We start from the raw sequence: 19,831 nt of genomic DNA, 5'->3' as shown, positions 1-19,831 counted from the left end.
GTTATATAGGGCATCTGCCTTAAAACACAAAAGTGAAGCAAAAGTCACTATACAGGTGCATACATTTATTAGGAGAGTCAAGTAAAAATGTTTTTCGACTACAGACATACACAAAAAACATATCTTATTTAACATAGTAACTCGGAGTTGATGTTCGTCAATAACAGAGTTACAAAAATAGGTGATGGTTATTAGGTCTGGTCATCAAAGCTGCAAAGATATAAAATGTTTTTTTTTTATCTACCAACTTTCTGGAAGCAAAGAAAACTATCTGTCTCTCGAACCAAGCTCCAGCCTGGGTATAGTTGAGTATAACATTCATGTTTAAGTGATTTCAAACATTAAAAAAAACCTGATTTGTAATACTGAACTAAGAATGGATTTGTGGTTGCCTCCAATATATTTTTGTGGCGTTTGCTCAATCCTTAAGAAAAATACGTTGGTACATTCAGCAGCTATAACTTTGATGACCGACCCTTGTTTTGGCACTGATGGTAACATGGTATTTTAAACAGAAGGCTAAGATTATGTCAAAATCCAAAATCTGGCCTGTCTGTGAAAGTAGCATTTGACCAGTCCTCATCAAAAAAAAAAAAATTGGAAATTACATTCAAGAGCACTAGAGTTAGCTCAATATGTCCATTGAAATATTTTGTAAATCCACAGGATGCTTTGGTAAACATGAAGACCATCTCCATCCATTTGGAGGAACTGTCCAAGTAAATGCACAATAGGCTGAATGATATGTTCTTCTGATATCTGTCCAGTTTAAAATCCACCAGGTGACAAGTCTCAATCGGATACTGGGCTACGTTTGGATGTAGCTTTATGCACCACCAGGCCAAATTAATCCGTGTCCCGTATCTGATGCGGTCAACTTTGTTCTTTGCAACAATCTGTTGCCACCATCTCCCCTAACTTCACAGAAGTGTAATTGGGGTTCTGGACCATCTTCATTAGACAGTTTTTAAATCACATTCGAAACATTGTTCTCAAATCTCTAAAGGTATGCAACTGTATAGTAAATGTTTGCTTCACCCCATATTCATAATAGATAAAGAAAAGACAAAGAGAAAAAGATTATAAATAGACAGAGTCTTGTATAATCATTTACACATTACACTAATATTACACATGACTTGATTATCCTGCATGCCAGACAACTCTTTCGTGCTTAAGACAAGGTGCAATTCGAGATACTATCGGTTTGATGACTTAGATGATGCCAAATATGAGATTTGTCAGCATCATTTGGTCAGTGCTACACCGTGCTGTGTCTCACACAGGGACTGATGGAAACTACAGATCCTACAAGTGCCCAGTCCTAGACTTTTTTATTTATATTGGTTAAATAGTGACGGGTGCCGCACCTTGAGCTCGTACTCCTCTCGGTCAATGGTGTCACAGCGTAGGTCTTGTTTGAGGTCCACATCATCTTTAAAAGACTGAGAATAGGGAGAAAATTTTGAGATGTTTTGTAATCACTAAGTCTAGCTCTTAAAAGAAAATCAGCAATGTCCATCACAAAGCATAGTCTAGCACACATTTATAAGGTAGACCAGTAATGACCTTCAAGATGAGAAACTACACTGATGTGTACCTACTCTCACATCCACCATGAAAATGTACCGTTGTTGACTATGGTGGACTGATACAAAAACTGCTTTCTAATGCACAAAATACATAAAAACATTTCTGAGAAGAAAAAAAAAAACAATCAATAACTTTGGGATAAATAATTCAATCATAAAAACCATTGTTGAGTAGGTGGTCATGAACCTACATGTGATGTCCTCCATATCCTGGGATGTCATGTAAAGTCTACTCACTGAATAAATAGCCTTCATGACCCGCGTTGCGGTGGAAACGCTTGATGCGTCCTCCTCTCTGTCTGGGTGCATGGTTAAAGGTTCCCGATTTACGGTCTCCACTTTAATATCGAGTTTTCTCAGCGTCACATCCTTTCGGCCTGGTGAGACAATGGGGTTGATTATTGAATTGGTCTGGAATTGAATAATTTATGAAAGCAAAGCTGCAAAACAAAAAGATCTTTTAGAATATTTTGACAATTGTATCATCAATTCCTCATTTTAACCCTACCTTTACCTCTACCAGGGTCATTCAGCCCTGCATTTGCGCTAACCTATCCTAGTCCTCAAAATTTAAGAGAACCCCGCTGTTCCTGCCAGTAGGAATAGTCTGAATTACCCAGGTGGTGATGTGGCATTCTATTCTTCATTGAGGAGGAAGGACAACTAGGAACCCAGCCCATTATGTGCTTTACATTCTCAGGATAATTGATATTTCAGGATGATTGTTGGTGTTGTGAATAATCAATTTATTTAGAGAATGGCTAGAATTCCATTGGGCTTATCCAGTAAGCCAATACTAGGGCCATTGATGGTGTACTAGATGAAGTAACCCATCATACCAAACCCAAATACTGTCACGTAAATTAGTTGACATTGGCCTCTGAGTGTTAAAAAGGAACAGGTTAATTCATACTATCAGTTTTAGCACTGAGATGTGGCCATTAAGGTTGTAATCATGGTAATCATGATCCTCATCAACAAGAATGCTGTTTAGATGACCTTAACTTCTAGAAAATATTGGGTAATGATTAGGACAACGGCATCCCCTTTGAACCAGATCACAAAAAATACGCTGTTTATCATTTCCTAGACATGACTGGCATTTGTTCTCTAGAACTGACAAATCACTGGAATCCTGGCACTACCCAAGTCCTGGTGATGTTCACAAGTCAGGAGATCCTTCACAATACTTGGATCGATTATTTCATCTTATAAGATCTAAAAGCTGGAACTGCTTAAGTAATTAAAGCATATATTAAGTGCTCTGAATTCTATCCAAGACATTTTCTGCATTATGTGCAACTATCTTTCCAGACACTCTTCACATCATTGTGTTACACCGAAGATGAAAAGTCTGTGGTTGGAGCGTCTTGTCTTCTCATAAAGAAGTGTTTACTAGCAGAGAGCTCATGCAGCCATTGCATACATCCCTTATCACAAAATATGACATAGCTTCTTAATTGGCTCTTCTGGGGAAGCCAGCAAGTTGCTCATGCATTTGTCAGCCGCCTTTTGTGTTGGTACTTACTGCCTTTACGACGTCTGTATAGGAAGAAAATGAAGAAGACAAAGAAGATGATGACTAGGATTCCCGATCCGATGGTCGCTCCGGCAATGATTCCTACTGGGACCACTTCTGAAAATGGATCAAAGGATCCTATGTGAGGTGCACAGTCATGTTTGATATTTTTTAACATGTTCATGTAACCAGATTATGAGCATTCTTATATTTATATATTTTACATATGCTGAAGTGATCTCTAAAACAAACCCCCAGTGATTTTTTTTTTTAGCAGAAAGCACGGTAGAGCAATTCCATCCCCAAGGTTCAGAGAAGAAGCATTGAAGGTGTCCAAGGTGTTCACATTTGGTCCACCCTCCAGGCAATGAATTAGTGTACCTAGTTACATACTCCCAGAGAAGACTGGGCAGCTCAGGTTTGCATCTTCTTCCTGTCAGCATCAACTCAACATCTCAGCCTGCTTTGTTCCACCCTCCTATCAGTGACTCAACAGCTCTTTATGTCTTGCTCCTTTCTCACATCAGTGACTCAACAGCTTAGGTCATTCTGCTCCCCCCTTCAAAATGATAAGTATCCTCTGGCTTTTAAAAACCCAGAACAGTAACTTTCTCCTTCAAGCATGACTGAGCAGCTCATTTCACCTTGTTACCCTCCTTCCCCTACTAGCAATGACCTGGCAGCTCAGCTCACCATGCACTCCCTCAAAATTATTATCAGTCTCCAGTTCTGTAACACAGAGCAGTTACTTTGGGAAAGAGTAGCAAAGTGCTGAGAACCTGATTTGCAAGACCTAATTGCTCTCTTTTGACATGTGAGGATGAATTGATCCACAGTGCCTGCAGCTACAGAGCTCGGTGAGGAAGTTTATATACTGCTGGTTAATCATACTTTGGCTTCAATGCCCAAAGTCTGGCCACATAAAATCTGAGAGAGTAAATTCAAAATATAGTTTGCCTACCTTTCTCTACCAGTTTAATATTGGCAGTTTCTGAACCAAAGCTGTTCCAAGCCGTGCAGTTGTATGTGGTCTGGAAGTCCGACTCCATGACGTTATTGATGGTCAATGTAGAGCGAACCCCACTTTCTGTTTTGGTCCTTTCTACTGTATACCTGTCCACCGTTCCTGCTTCCATGGTCCGCTCCGGCCATGCCCAAGCCTGCAATACACATGTAATGATTTTAAAATCTATCCCACAAAAAAAATATTCAACATCTATTTGTTAATAGAAAGTATGTTTGACTTATTTTTATTTCTACCATGAGTCAAGCAACCAGTTATCATTGGCTGACGAAAAGTAGAGGTTTTGGGTTGATGTTACTAATCTGAGTAACCTACATGGAAGATTTCTGGAACCTCCCTTTAGCCAATACGATATATTCTTCATAGAAGTTCAGAGCCTTTTTAGGTCCAAAACCTTATTCTATGACTTCTAGGGTGTTAAATAGGTGCCATTCAGACCAGCAGTGCCCACCTATAACCAAGAGGATGGCCCATTTAAACGAAATAACCAAAAAAAATCCTGTTGCATTTTTTGGTTTTACTTTGTCAGAATTAGACTTTGTTCCGGACTTGACATGACAAGTATGCTTATTTACTTTTTTATTAAGTAAGTAAGCTTTTGCCTTCACTGGGCATATGCCATGTTTTATTCTATTAGTGAAGAAAAAAAGCTGGAACCTGGAATTGGTTGCCATTGGCAAAAGTTCTAGTTCTTCTTCTACACTTTGAAAATGATTTAGGCATCAAGTGGCAACAACATGGGGGAGACCCATTTCTGTTCAAGCATGACTGTTCTCCATACAAAAAGTAAACTCCATATAAACATAGATTGATGAGTTTGATGGGAAGGAACTTGGATGTCCTACACAAAGCCCTGATGTCAGCATTACTGAACATCTTTGAGATGAATGGAACACCAGTTGTGTTCCTAGAAATGTGGGAACCATTTAAACCACAACTTGGATAGTTGTGTCCATAGTTTTAGAAAAGGGATGTCCAACAAGCTCATAGAGTGAATGGGCAAAGTGACAAGTAATTAAGCAGGAGTGCAAGGGGACAGCAAAAAAGCTGGGCATAAACTGGTGGACCTTCAGTTTTCCTGGTCTTCCAGGATGAATGGGAATTGTGATAGCTAGGAATGGAAATAGACAACAGAGGGCATTTTTAGAAGCATTGGGCTTGATTTAATAAAACTGGGGTAGATAGACTGTCATAGGTAAATCTTTGTGATCCAACAATTCTGAAATGAATCTGGAAGGATTTCCTAAAATCATTTGCTATTTGACAAATCCTGGACTAGATCCATTCCAGATTTGCTGGATCACACAAGATCACCCATGATCGTCTATCTTCTCCAGTCTTTGAGAGCTTTGATAAATCAGACCCATAGTGTTTCTATACACTTTACTGAACCCTGAGCAGATAGACCAACCTTTCTAAACCTTTTTACTCCTGAGGAACCCCTAAAATAAGGTTCAGGTTTTGGGAAGCTCTTTTGAAATACATTATTTTGAAAAATGCCTCTAACACTAATGGTCAGTGTAAAGAATGACCATCTTTCTGTAGTGGGCCAAATAAAATGCTTATGGACAGGTAAAAAAATGTTTGTAGTCCTAGACCCTAAACTATGCAGTCTGCATCAGATGGGAGAAACGCCACAATTCAAGGAACCCCTGGCAATTTCTGGAGTAACCGTATGGTTCCATGAACCCTAGTTGGGTATTGTTGAGCTAGACCAGTGTTTCTTGATCTTTTTAACATGTGGGAACTCCTTGAAATAACTTTCAGGTGTTCAGGAAACTCTTTCTATAATTACTATATACACAGCTCCTAGAATATTAGCATGGTGGTCAGAAGGAAGAATTCCTCTTACAATACTGGCCAATGGGAAGAATGTCACCTTTACAGATAGCCAAAAAAAACATTGGGGTCACTTAAGATGACTTGAGAATCACAAGTTGCTCATTGTTCAAGGAACCCCTAGCAACCTCTGGAGGAACCCTAGTTGGAAATGACTGACAGTACCCTGGCTTGACATTTTTTATGACTTTATTATTTTTTCATTGTCCGTCTTTCCTTCTGTCCCTTTAACTATGAGGTCATGGAAGAACTAACGAGGAGCCGCTAGAGTTAACATCTCTGAAAGCCTGTAATCAATTCTCCTCAGTCACTTCCTCTGCTAAACACTTCATTCTGTAAGCTGTGATAAAATGATTTCAGCCGCAGTGGATGCTGTTTGGAGAACTCGTCTCCCCCGGGACTCCACAGAGAGGCAGCTGTGAATGCTGCACAAATCTCCACTTTAATTAGCACAAAATAAAAAGACATATATATATTTATATAACCGCTGAGGGGAACTCGGCCTCCAGTTTTTACGCTGCCCCGGGTTTCCCAACCCACGCATTTCGCCTCCTGGCTCCTTATATGTATCTGGACAGCCCTGCCACCTCTTCCATCAAACTCACATCTCATCTGCAGTCAAATAACGACAGAACCATTTCTCAGGCGGCCGTCGCGGAGGGATGCAATAATAGCAACGACTGGCAGGGGGCACCGTCTCTCTGCCGTTGTCGGCGTGTCAATGATTATGAAAAGCTATTGTCTTCTCAGCAACGAGGTGATTATTGAAATAATCATTCATCAGAGAAGCTGAATAAAACTGGGAAGGACGGCTTTTGGAAATACTGTTTTTCTCATGGGGTGGTCTGGGGCTTAATGGAACCAGGTCAGCAGAATTGTGCTATTAATGTCTCATATTGAAAGATGTTGTCCTCATTTAGAAGAATTTGATCATGCATAAACTGGTGCTCAATACAATAAATGTATTGCTTTTTTTTTACCCCAAGCCAAGCTTTTTTTTCCACAGGGTAGATACGAAGGTTTTTATAGCTGTCCTTCGGGAGGATTCACTCTCACTTCCTTTTTTGGGAAATAAGGAGAAATCTCCCTAACTTGGAAAGAGGTAGCAAAAAATGGAATCTTCAACCTAATTTCCAAAATTGGGATTTGGTGCTACAAGTCACATAATCCGTTTATATAGTGCATTTCCTGCCAAATTTATTGTTCGGTCTGCCTAGATATAGCCAACCTTCTAGTATATTTAATGTCTGTTAGATTGAAGACACAAAGAGATGGGGAGAATATTCACATGGCTGGAAGAAAAACGGCTAGTTGATCAGCTCTGCACTTCTGAACATTGAGCTGATATCAGGGGCATACAGTTGGTGAGGGAGTAAGGTTCTTGAATTTCCTATTGACATATTCAGATGACAATATGACTGCTCACATGGAATCTTTGCGATAGGAATAGTGCACATTATGGTGAAAAAATACAAAACTACTTACAATGCGGTCTGGAGGGGGCGTGCTTCCGATGAAACATTCAACTTTTCCAACTCCGCCGCGCACCGCGTACTGTAAGCCTTCGCTGGTGATCATTGGAGGACCTGCAAAATTAAAGGTGATCATGAGCAAGAGAACAAGTATGAACCCCAAGTGAAGTCATTTCTTGCATCCAGTGGGTGAGAATTGCCATTTTCTTTTGCTGAAAGGCCACAAAAAGGCATAATACAAGCCGATTTAACTTCAACCCAAAGCTATTTTTGGGGCTGAATGCACAAAGAATTGTTTTGCTCTATTTTGAGAATTTCGACTTATTTCCCAGCCATCCACCCGATGAAAGGGCCTCTTTAAGCCTTGATCCATGGACAGACAGTCGCGTCTTTGTGAGACAGATTATGGCGACGTTTTCTGCCCATTATCTCATCAGCAGGAATTAATGCAATCCGACCACATTTGCCACCACATTATCCATAATATGCATTGTTTGTTTTATGCCTTTCTTTGTTTTATCGCACAATCTGCTCGTTTTATGGCTGTGGATAATTTGCCCGTGCCGCTTTGAAGTGGAGCATGCATTAGCCTGATAGATATATATATTTTTTGGTCTCTTCAGCCGACACTAGTTAACAGACTCTCCAGAGAGGTCACCGATGGGGGAATTAGACATCACAAAAAAAGTAATAGGGAACTATGGGACTTATCTTTCCCGCAAGATTAATGGACTGTGTAATCAGCGGGCAAGACAATATATTAACTGTTACGGTGGCGGCATCTGGGGGGAATGGAATTTTTAGGTTTTTAAAAAGTTTTGAATAATTTAGGTGGTAGTCAGTGGGTATTTTACAAATTTCTGAACCCAATACTAGGTAAAGATCCTGCCCCCCCTTTCCTATATGTAAAAGTTGCAAAAACTTAAGTTAATTTCATTGGGGCTTCTTAAGGGGTGGTTCTATTTCAGAAATGGAGATATATACACCTGTCGTGGTGGTCATGCACATTAGACGTGGGAGGGGTCTGCAGTGCTCCACCCAGAAATGTTTTTGAGCCGGGTGTAAAGAAATTGTAGGTGGGTGGCAGCCCCTGTATTGTGACCCAACTCTTCAGTAACCACCAAACAACAGCCGGATGGTTTCTGAAAAGTGCCGGGTGGTACGCCCAGCTAAAAGGGGCTGGGGAGAACACTGGGTCTGGCTGGGTACATATTGAAGGAATCGTTGTAGCGATTGTAAATCTAAACACTGATCTTTTATTTGGTTAATTAATGGTGTTCAATGTGCAAAAAAATCTGTTGATCCCACCAGAAATCCTTAAGCTGATAACTTCCCATGCCTTTGCTGCACTTTTATCAAGTACATTGTTCTCAGCTATCCCTACTACGAAACACCTTGTCTCTATGTTATAGGAGAAGAGGAGATGAGGCTGATTTTCTAAATAATTACCTAAATCTGTCTCTCATCAAATAGTAAACAGAAAGGGAACTTTAAGAGCCAATCAGTCTCTGCTGCATGCACATGTGCTGAGAAGGAGGAGAGGGCAGAGGTGTAAACTGTGACCTGTGCATTGCTGTTACCCAATCAGCAGACTAAGGGTGGAGAGGTTTATCCAATTGGCAGACTTTGGACAAGAAGGTCAATCCAATCAGCTGGCTGTGGGCAGGGGGGTGACACCTCCACATTTCTTATCTCTAACAAAGACTAGTTTTCCTCCCCGTGTCAAACTAATAAAAAAATAAATGAGACTATAATTTGCACTGTCCCTTTAATCTCCAAGCTGGCTCTTTGGCCAGACACAGATGGAAAGATGATGAAGCAGAGCCGGCATATATCTCCATTTGTTGCACGGTCACGAGAGCTCATATATTATGAAGGATAAAGGAAAATGTCATAAAAAAATATCGAGCTCATAAAATAGATTTTATTCACCCATTCATAATCCTTTAAACAGCAAGTGAGTAAAATATATATTGATTAATAAATTCCGTCGAGAGAAGTGATTTTGTTAGGTATCAGAGGCGGCGGCAATGCAAAAGTGATTTACATTCCTACGTATTACAACAGTCTAGATGGCTGCAGATTTCTCCGCCACTGGTTAAGCTGTCTCTAGAAGCAGATGCAAGTCTTCCCTTGAACCAGATACAAGCCCAAAGAAGACCATACAGATTAATATTGACATGCTATAAGTGCAACTCACCATTGACAAACAGCGTCACCTCCCTCTCGCCCACGCCAATACGTGGCACAATGGCTTTGCACACATACTGCCCCGCATCCTCCTGGCGTACCGACTTTAGAAATAGCTGGTTACTGTTACTTAACACCTGCAAGCAAGGAGCACAAGAAGTCAACTGAATACCAGTGATAGACTAAAAAAAAAACTAAAATTGTAATAAAGCTTTAACATTGATTTCATCTTCAATATCATTTTCAGTATTTTTAAATGTGCAGCTTTCTTTAAAAATCTATCAATATATAATAGACAAGGCTGTAGCTCAGTTCCTCTACCTACAGATATCCATCACATACACATCATATGCCCACCTTTTAATCACATAACTATCGTATACCTGTCTCCTATTACATATCTATTGCATCACATACCCATCCTATATCCACTTACCATCACATATCCATCCATCACATACCCATTGTATACCCTTCTTCCATCACATACCCATCCTATATCCGTATACCATCATACAACCATCCTTTACCCACTTTTCATTCCATACTTATAGTATACGCTCCTTCTATCATATACCCATCCTATATCTGCCTACCATCACATACCTTCCATCATATACTCATTGTATGCCCACCTTTAATCACATACCTTTTCAATACCAGCCTTCCATCACATACCCATTATATGCCCTTTTTCCATCACATATCCATCGTATGCCTGCCTTAAATCACATACCCATCCTATGCCTGCTTTCGATCCTATACCCGCCTCTCATCACATACCCATTTTATATCCCTCTTCTCTCACATACATTTCCTATACTCACCTTTCATTCCATACCCATCCTATACCACCCTTTCATCAAATACCCATCCTATATGCTTCTCTCATACCCACCATACATCACATATCACATTTGCCCACCTTCCATAACATACCCATTGTATACCCACCTTCCATCACATACCCACATTTCATCACATACCTGTCATATACCTATCTCCTCTTGTATACTTCTGATCCCTTTACCACCTAGCTAATACTACCGGGGAAGTTTATTCAAGTTCAACGTCAGCCTCGCTTACACATTTTAGACATAAATACGGCTCTTACTTCCTCTGTTGAACTTGATGAAACTCTGAAGGTTTTATTGGAGATGCGGCTGAATGCTGACCTCCTTTTTTTTCTACGACTGAAAATTGATGTACGGGTCTCATTAAAAATAAATGCAAACAATACACAAGAACATGTTGCAAGCTACCGGCTGCTCGAGGACCTTATATTTCAAGTCGGTATTCTGCAGCAGCTGTTCAAAGAGTTGAGTGGACAAAATGTGGAAATGATCTGTGGACTTCTGAGGATCAATATTTTTGGTGGGAGATATGTGTTCTTCTTAGAGGTATCCACAGATTAGGAGTTACTACTGACCTTCAATCATGACTTGCCTATTCCTATCATCTCCATTATGGACAGTGATAGACGTTTCCTCCACCCAATGTAAAATTCATTTTTATAGGCTAATGTTAAAGTATTGAATAGGTGATGGTGAATGTTGGACCATCTGGTCCCCTTTGTCTTTTGTGAGATCCTTTTGGTGAGTTTCCAGCTTTGTACACCTGCTGTGCCCATCACGAGGTGCACCTACCATCCCTGCCTACAGTTCCAGGGTCTGTACAGTTGCTGTTCCCATTGTGAGGCTCTCCCATCATCCTCATGCGGAGTTCCCAGGTCTCTGTGGTGCACCTACCTTGAGTAAAGCTATAGTAGATAAAACTGAATGTCTTACTCGCCACATCTGCACCCATTAGGACAGGTTACCACCATCCCTGAGTTAAATTTCTGGGTCTGTACACATGTTGTGTCCTTTATGACACGTTCCTAGCAAATCTTTTGAGTTCTTAGGTCTCTACACCTGTTCTGCCCATAAGGGGCCCCTACTTTCCCTATGTTGAGTTCCCAGGTCAGCAGTTCTGCTGTGCCCATTATGACATATTCCTATCTTCCCCGTATTGACCTCTGAGGTCTTTCACCTACTGTGCCCATTATAAGGTACTCCCACAATCCTAGCACTTGGGTTGAGTTCTTGGGTCTGTACCCCTGCTGTGCCCATTATGAAGGGATCCTACCATCCCACCCCTCATTTCCAAGGTCTTTACACATGTTGTTCCCATTATAAGGGTGCTCCCACCATTCTTATTCTGTAGTCTCTGTGGTGCACCTACCTTGACTGAAGCTATGGTAGATAACATTGAAAAAGTCCTACTCACCACATCTGTGCCTTTCTTGGTCCATGTCAGGGTAAGTGGAGGGTTTCCAGCCCAAATACAGGTTAGCGTGGCATCGGATCCCATATCCGTCACGGTAGGCTTGGGCTCGACCACGATGCGTGGGGCAACTGTAGAAAGAAGAAGCCTCATTAGCAGGATTCCCCCAGGCACCGACATGAAGTGAAGAAGAAGCTCGGGTGAGTGCCGGCTCTTAAAATAGAACTCCCCATTCTATGTCAGGGGTATTGAGCATTATTTATTCATGCCCTTCTATATTACCGAGGCGAGAACACATTCTATATCAAAAGCTTATCACTGGAGAGATGGATTCCCTCACCGTCTTCAAAAGAATAAGGAATGCGCTCCTCGAATCTAGCTGCATTTTTTCTGCTCAGAACTCAAAAAAGTCTTAATTTCCTCTTTTAAAACATACCTTTATTACCTGTGAGGATCGTAAAATGGCCTGAAGCAGGAGGGCATCTTCTGAGGGAGACAGCGGGTGGAGCTGCCAAGTGAAGGTGTCTTTCCCATCATTTTTCACCCATGGTCCGGCTTCGCAAGGGCCAGATTTACAAGGGACAAAAATAACCCTTAAAGTGAAAGTCGCCCCTTTTTTTTTTTTTTTTTTTTGTTAGGCTGAACGTCTCTTTTCTCCTTCCCGTGTGGTCACAAAAACAGGAAGTGAACAGAAACTGTCTAAAGGGCAGCTGACCAACAATAGCACCATGAATGGATTGGAACCTCTGCTTGGTTCTTTGTGTGGTTGCTCACCCTTAATGTTCTCCATTGCTTCTTGTGTGATCACCAGGACAGGAAGTACATGAAAATGAAAGCACTTTTCAATGGGTTAGGTAACAATTGGAACCACTGTTTGTTTCCATGATTGACATTTTTTGGAGGGGGGGTAGGCTAATGCCCACATATTTCCCATGTGCCCACACAAAATAATAAAGACTTAATAACTGATCCCACTCTTTACAAAAAATCCACAAAATCGGCCAATAGGAGCCAGGGGTAGGTTTATCATTTCTCCTCTGGCCTATTAGCTTTTTGGAAACCACAGGGCACTCACCTATCAGTTGTCTGCTACCTACTTGACCATTGTATGTGACAAGAAAGGACTTCTATAGAGCCATGTGCCCCACCACTGCTTTTATTGTTTTTTTTATGATGCCCCAACACTAGGGGGCACTGAAATCAACTACCTTTTTGCTTAGAAATGGCCTTGATGGGATGTACATATATATGTATGTGTGTGTGTATATATATATCTCACATGGGCCTGGAGTGTGCGCATCCATAGCACTGCCCAACTGTAGTTTATAACCGCCGGTTCGAAGACATATCGCCGATCACATGACAAAAAAGAAACTATTTTCCTACGCTTTGCGGCATGCAAGGATGCCATTCTTCTTTTTCCCGAGCAACAAATAAAGTGAAACAATTCTTCTCTTGCCACTCCGCCGCATAATTATTGTCATGCTAATGAGGCTGAGCTCGTCCTGATGTATGAATTGTTCTAGCCTTGTTTGCCGAGGAGTGGGGCCCCGGCGGCTGATTGATGTGAAATAACTGCAAGACGTGGAATTACAACGTGCTCGCTGTGTCTTTCCTGACACATATTCTTCTGTCGTCCCGTGTTATTTTTCTAATGATGAGACAATTCCTCCATCACGCAGGACCTCCTCTCCCCTCTCATCCATCACCAGTCCTATTTATTCTGCCTCTTCTTGTCGTGTCACCCGTCTTGTCCCCAATGTATGACCTCATTAGGTCGGTTCAGACCTTTGGATGGTTTATATCCAAGAAAGGTGACACGTTGGACAGACAATTCCTTTAAATGCAAATGAATCTGGGGTGTACTATTCCGCTTCTTTATTACGGGTCTAGTGTCAAGTGTATCAGGTACCTTGATATGGTGGTGCCAAGGTAAATCTGCCCTCTGGCCCTCCTTTTAATAAATCTGCCCTCCTCCATCCCCTTCATTAAATCTGCCCTCCAGTCTCCCCTTTATCAAATCTGCCCTCCAGTCTCCCCTTTATTAAATCTGCCTGCTGGTCTCTCCTTTTTTTAATTTTCCCCCCTTATTTAAATCTGCCCTTCAGCTTCCCCTTAATTAAATCTGCCCTCCGGCCTCCCCTTTATTTAAATCTGCCCTTCAGTCTTCTCTTCCTTAAATCTGCGCTCTGACCTTCCCTTTATTAAATCTGCTCTAAAACCTCCACTTTATTAAATCTGCCCTCCAGCCTTCCTTCAATAAATCTGCCCTCCAGCCTTCCTTCAATAAATCTGCCCTCCAGCTTCCCCTTTATTAAATCTGCCCTCTAACCTAGGTCAGATAGACTCCGCCTCATTTACTGGTTTGGGGTAGTTTGATATCATTTAACCCCTCCCCATCTTAACTGTCCCGGGCCCCCTTCTTTCTTTAATTGGATTTCATATCTGTCAGTCGTATATGGACGTTACCAATGCAAAAATACATCTTACCTAGAACCACCCACTCCTCCAGACTGACAACCACCAATCAAAGCATTTTGATATTTGCGTAATTCCACCCAAGACTCATCCCACTTCTTGTATCACAATACTGTGGCACGGTGCTGTGATGTATTCAGGAAGCCATGTACAGCCCCCTGCTGGCTCCTCCCACTAGCCATAACCCACCTGCCTTGCATAGAGAAGCCCAGAGCCCAGGGATAAAATATGTCATGAACACAAAAAGGGTTTTATATAAAATTTATCAGTAGAATGTTGATGAGAGGGGACAGGGACTCCCAAAAAAAAAACAGAAAATTACTTCAGCTTTAAGCATACAGAACCAGATGCTGGGTCACATGGTCAAATCCTCAATAACTCCGTGTGACCCAGGGCTAATTTGCATATCTAGTAACTCACGTAACATCTACAGATAGAAATCCGATGCCAAGAAAAAAATATAAAGAACTAGTTGGCACGTCTTGTGTACAAAACTTCAGTTTGAGCTCTAATTAATGCAATTAGCACTTGCTGAACGGCTTTACCGATTTCTTGGCAGGAACGAGGCTTCACTTATATGGATTTTTTAATTGAGTTTAGCCTGTAAGCAAATCAAAAAAAGAAAATACAGAATATACTTATTGATCCTGCCAGAAGTGCCATGTGATTGCCACTTCCTGTGCGCTGAACAGCGTTATTGAGTATCATTGTATCATCTCTCATACAATGGCGAAGTTCAAAGGCAGACATGTTAGTAGTCTAGTAATGACAACTGTTACTTCCTTTCCAGTACAGTGTGTTGTCACCTAGAACAGGAAGCGCATCACTGGCAGGATCACCAAGCAAATGCCAGCTACTTACACTGCACGTCCACCAACGTGCTGACATTGGTACTCCCGACTTCATTGTGCACTTCACAGGAAACGGGTTCCGTGAAAAATGTGTAATCCACTTGTGTCTCGTAGGTGCTTTCCTTGGCCCCTTCGATGATCACGCCTCCCTTGGCCCACCTTGGAAAAACAAAAAGACAATGTAAGAATTAGGAGTAACCAATAGCAATGGTCCGATTCTACGATGCAGCTCCATTAGCTCGGCCAGTCAATTCATTTACTGGTTATCCTCATAGAATCATATTACAATATGCTTGTCTCAGATAAAAAGACATGAAGACCTTACTAGCCAATCAGATTGCAGGTGATGTTTATCTAGTGCAGAATTTTAAATGTAAGCTGGGCTCTGATTGGTTGCTTGGATTGGTTGCTCATCATCCTCCTTGTTAAGCACTGCAGCACAATTGATTGATTTCGTAGGACAAATGGGCCAATTGCCCACCTTCTTCAGGGCTGCAATTGACAAAATGGCAATGGGTGCAAGGAGCTTTGCCCCCCTCCAAAAAAAAAAAAAAAAAATGGCATCCCCAAAATCCACCCTATTGGGTTCTATTAACATGAACATTCAGAATGCTTAAGGTGGGTTACCCCAATGTTAAGGAACCTCTGGGGACGGCAGTGGCAAAGGACCACTGCTAGCTTGATTTTCCTGGCTGTAGCCAATCAGATGGGTTCGCTTTGGTTCCCCTTGCAGCTGGCACTGTGGCGGTTAATCACGGTGCCATCCCAATCCTTAAAACCGCATTCTACCCAGATAATCCTGCAGAACGCCTCTCCCTCCCCTCCACCGCCGAGCCCCGTCTACGCTCATTGCCCACACTGCGCACACGGTGGATAACAGGCGCTCTTGAAGGGAGAAATAAATAAAACATTAATACACCCGTTTGGTTTAAATATGCATGATTGTAAAACAGAAGCAGTTGGCAGTAAACAGGATCGTAAAATAAAAAGGCATTAAATTCCTCAGATAAGGTGTTTAATGGACGGCCCCGGCCTGCCACTGTTACACTTGTAAATTCGCCGACAGAACTGGAAAAACGAGATTGATTTTTTTTCCCTTTTTTTTTTTTTAAACAGCACTAATGGCTCAGGCCTGTAAACTATGGGGGTGAAAATGTTTCATTTATGGCTAGGGTGCCTCTAAAAGAACGTATCAGGTTTAGGGCGGGGCTATATTCTACCGCCGCTGCATTGATATAACTGGATGAGCCCTACTAGTCCCTATTAGGACTAGATCCTATTCATTAGTTCACTATATGGCTCTGGATTGACTGCCAGCATTTGACTCCGCCAGAGTTTGGCTCCCCCCCGATAAGCCAAAAATTCACATTTCAGTGTGTGAGACAATATTTCTACCAATGACATACATTTGGGACACCCATGCATTGGAATCGAATCAATGGATTGCCTTAATGCGGCATGCAGCACATGTGTGGGTAGCCGCAATGCTCTACATACATTTTTTCCTCAACATTTTTTTGGTTGATGTGGTCGCCCAATACACATCAAAATTTATTAAAACACGCTTTACTGGGGAGTGAACCCAGGCTAACTTTTTTCTATTTCCACCTATATATCAGAGCCCATCAAGGCCTGCATGCTTTTTGGTAGTCTGTGTTTAAATGAATAGGTTAAATGGTCCCACCCCTGTGGGGAGAGGGAGGGGCATATCTTCTATTATCCTTCCCTCTGACTCACAACAATCTAATGTCCCAGTTAATGAAAATTTCCTTTTCAATTAAAATTCATCTGTAAGATACAAACTGACCTGTATCCCTTAATGGATGGATTGGCGGTGGCCATACAGGAAAAGCGAACCCTTTCGCCCTCCAGCACGGTTTGTGGATGGATAGATAGGGTGACCGTCGGCGGATCTGTGGGGAGAGAGAGACAACAATCAGACATAGACTCCAGCGTCATCCTAAAAAAAAAAAATACCACGTTTAGTACGGACTTCCTGTGCTGGGGTGACAACGCTACCTGTACTTTATCTATCGAAGAGCAGTGTTGTCACTCCAAGACAGGAAGTGTCTTGGAAATATAGAACCCTCCCCCCATACTATCATTTGTACATTAAAGGTAGGAGGTAATTTTTAATCGACAGAGAGACCTGGAAACAAAGCACTTGGTCACATGATCTCTGCGGAGGTTGATTTGAAATTTGATCCTCCAAAGGATCACATGACCATATGCAACAGCAGCACTGTAAGGATCCCAGAGCAGCATTTTCCCCTGGATGAGGTATAACAGCCCTGCTTGGTTTTATTGTTATCTATGTGTTTTAATGCATGTCAGCCATTGTTATGTGATGTGCATTTTCTGACGCATCTATGTGAGACAAAGGCCCCGCATTGATTTAGAAACTGGGAAGCAAAGATTGCCGATTTGGCGTAACAATGAATACGCTCACGTACGCCAGGCAGGTGTAAATCTACAGAGGGAGGCAGGAGGGGTCGGTTCTGGAAGATGGATAGGCGAGGAGAGCGCCCCCCATCCTCCTATCTGTCAGTAATAAATAGCGGGGGACCTCTTAAATCACCATCAAAGAGACGGATTGCCTTCCTTTCCTCATCTGCATGCACTCAGCGTCAGGGGCCCGTGCATGGGAAATCAGCCCGGGTTAGGTAAATGCTATTAACTAAATTGTCTTTTAAGTCGCAAAGCAGTTCAAATAGAACTGCGCAAGGCTGTCGTTAGATGTTGGCCAGACAGTCTACGGGACTGCTGGAGACAGGCTGACGGGTTATCAATAAAAATGGTGGTGATGGATGACTGGGGACCTTTAAAGGAATAGAAATGTATATGTCTGCCAAGAGTGGGATAAGCACAAACCTGGGGCCCCGATGTGGAATTTGGAACTAAGACCCTGTGTTCCGGGGCAAGTCTGCACCAACGCTAATGCTAGCTGCTGATCTGTGGGCCCCAGTGCTATTTTTTGACAAGGTTCCTACCTTTTAGGACCTGCTTCTTCACATCTGGATCGGCCCATCAGTCCTATCAGGAGCCTCACTTCCCTGTTGGAGCACCCCCCTCATCAAGAACCTCTCTTAACATCAGGAACCCCCCCAACATTAGAAGCCCCTGTTCTCATCAGTAGCCACCCTTCAGTCCCATTAGGAGCTTCACTTCACATCAGGAGTTCCCCCTTCCCATCAGGTGCCTCTAGATCCCATCAGGAGCCCCACTTATCTTTATGAGCCCCATTTTCCCCATCAGGAGCCTCCCTTCACTTCAGGAGCACCCTCCACATCAAGAACCTCCCTTTACACCAGGAACCCCCCCAACATTTGAAGCCCCCGTTCTCATCAGTAGCCACCCATCAGTCCCATCAGGAGCCTCCAGATCCCATCAGGGGCCCCACTACTCTTTAGGAGCCCCCTTTTCCTATCAGGAGCCTCCCTTCACTTTAGAATAGAAGCCCCCATTCCCACCAGGGGCCTCTCCTTACTTTAGGAGCCTTCCTCCCTTCACATTAGGATCCCTAGGAGTCACTAGATTGGGTTCCCGGATTTTTCAGAGGTAATTCTATCCCAGGGTAGCCTGGTAGGCTGAGGTACCCACCAAAAGTTAGATCTCCATGATGACTCCTTGATTTCTTCTGGACTACTCTGGAATTAAGGACATTCCAGAGATGTCCCATGTTCCTCTAGATGAGAAATGGTTCTTTACTGGCTACATAATTGTTCCAAGTCAGTGGTGCCTTGGGTAGCAAAGCCAGAAGAAGCTTGAAGATATCAGTCAGCAATGCCCCAAAGGCTTTTTTGTGGTGTAGCTCTATCACAAACCCACCTTAAAGTCTACATATGAGGTAAGCCTAATGTAGACCTCCTGACCATCATCTTTTATCAAGACTTATGTCCCAGGCATCCACGTATATTTGGGTTTATACTATGGGCAACCTTCCACTTCCCATCTGCTCTGGCACCATGTATCCCAGCATGCATCTTGTTGTAGGGTACCAAGTGCAGCCATTGTCTTGATCACCGTGTCACCTGATGCATCCCTCAGCGCTGAACATTGCTGATCGATGATGGTTGCAAAGAGAAGGCGGCCGGCCAGCACAGCCCGTTATCTGGGAGAATTATTGCTGGCTCCGCTATCAGACACTCAGCATTTTCTTGCGATTGCATTAAGATAAGATGCCCCCCTCCCCTTCCCCCTTCCGCACCCCTCACCCCCCCATACTTAGCTATCTCAATCAAGCAGAATAAGGCTAATGGCGTAAACCCTTGGCACCTTCCATTATCTATTACACAGCTCATGATGAATACAAATGCCATGACATCACCGGGAAAGACATTACAGGAATTGTTTAAAAATGTTTATCACAGCAATAATGCAGCCTGAGATGTAAATGATGGTTCGGCCAGACCATGAATGCTATTAACTATATTCGCTTAATGCATGCACGCTAAATACTGCATTACTGTAACACCCGCCGGTATACATTAAACCCCCTGACAAGTTCTCTAAAAGAACATTACCAACTTTAGGTATTTCCTTACAAGAATGAACTGTGTTTCCCCCTCCCACCACTAGATGACACTGTGTATAAAACAAGT

The 19,831-nt window shown here is 42.4% G+C and overlaps 1 protein-coding gene across 1 annotated transcript in view; it reads right to left on the bottom strand.

Moving 5' to 3' along the window:
- Window positions 1-19,831, bottom strand: part of KIRREL1 (kirre like nephrin family adhesion molecule 1) — a 124,113-nt gene that overhangs the window by 4,539 nt on the left and 99,743 nt on the right. Inside the window, exons 6-14 of the mRNA XM_072429091.1 lie at window positions 17,038-17,143; window positions 15,241-15,389; window positions 11,905-12,032; window positions 9,647-9,773; window positions 7,460-7,560; window positions 4,073-4,271; window positions 3,121-3,228; window positions 1,830-1,969; window positions 1,371-1,445 (exon numbers count right to left, since the gene is read on the bottom strand). Of these exons, the coding sequence (XP_072285192.1) occupies window positions 1,371-1,445; window positions 1,830-1,969; window positions 3,121-3,228; window positions 4,073-4,271; window positions 7,460-7,560; window positions 9,647-9,773; window positions 11,905-12,032; window positions 15,241-15,389; window positions 17,038-17,143 (1,133 nt within the window). The remainder of the gene's footprint in view (window positions 1-1,370; window positions 1,446-1,829; window positions 1,970-3,120; window positions 3,229-4,072; window positions 4,272-7,459; window positions 7,561-9,646; window positions 9,774-11,904; window positions 12,033-15,240; window positions 15,390-17,037; window positions 17,144-19,831) is intronic.

Source organism: Pyxicephalus adspersus, chromosome 12 (assembly GCF_032062135.1).
Source record: "Pyxicephalus adspersus chromosome 12, UCB_Pads_2.0, whole genome shotgun sequence".
Lineage (NCBI taxonomy): Eukaryota > Metazoa > Chordata > Amphibia > Anura > Pyxicephalidae > Pyxicephalus > Pyxicephalus adspersus.
The sequence above is the reverse complement of the archived record's forward strand: the minus strand, read 5'-3'. Positions and strand labels throughout refer to the sequence as shown.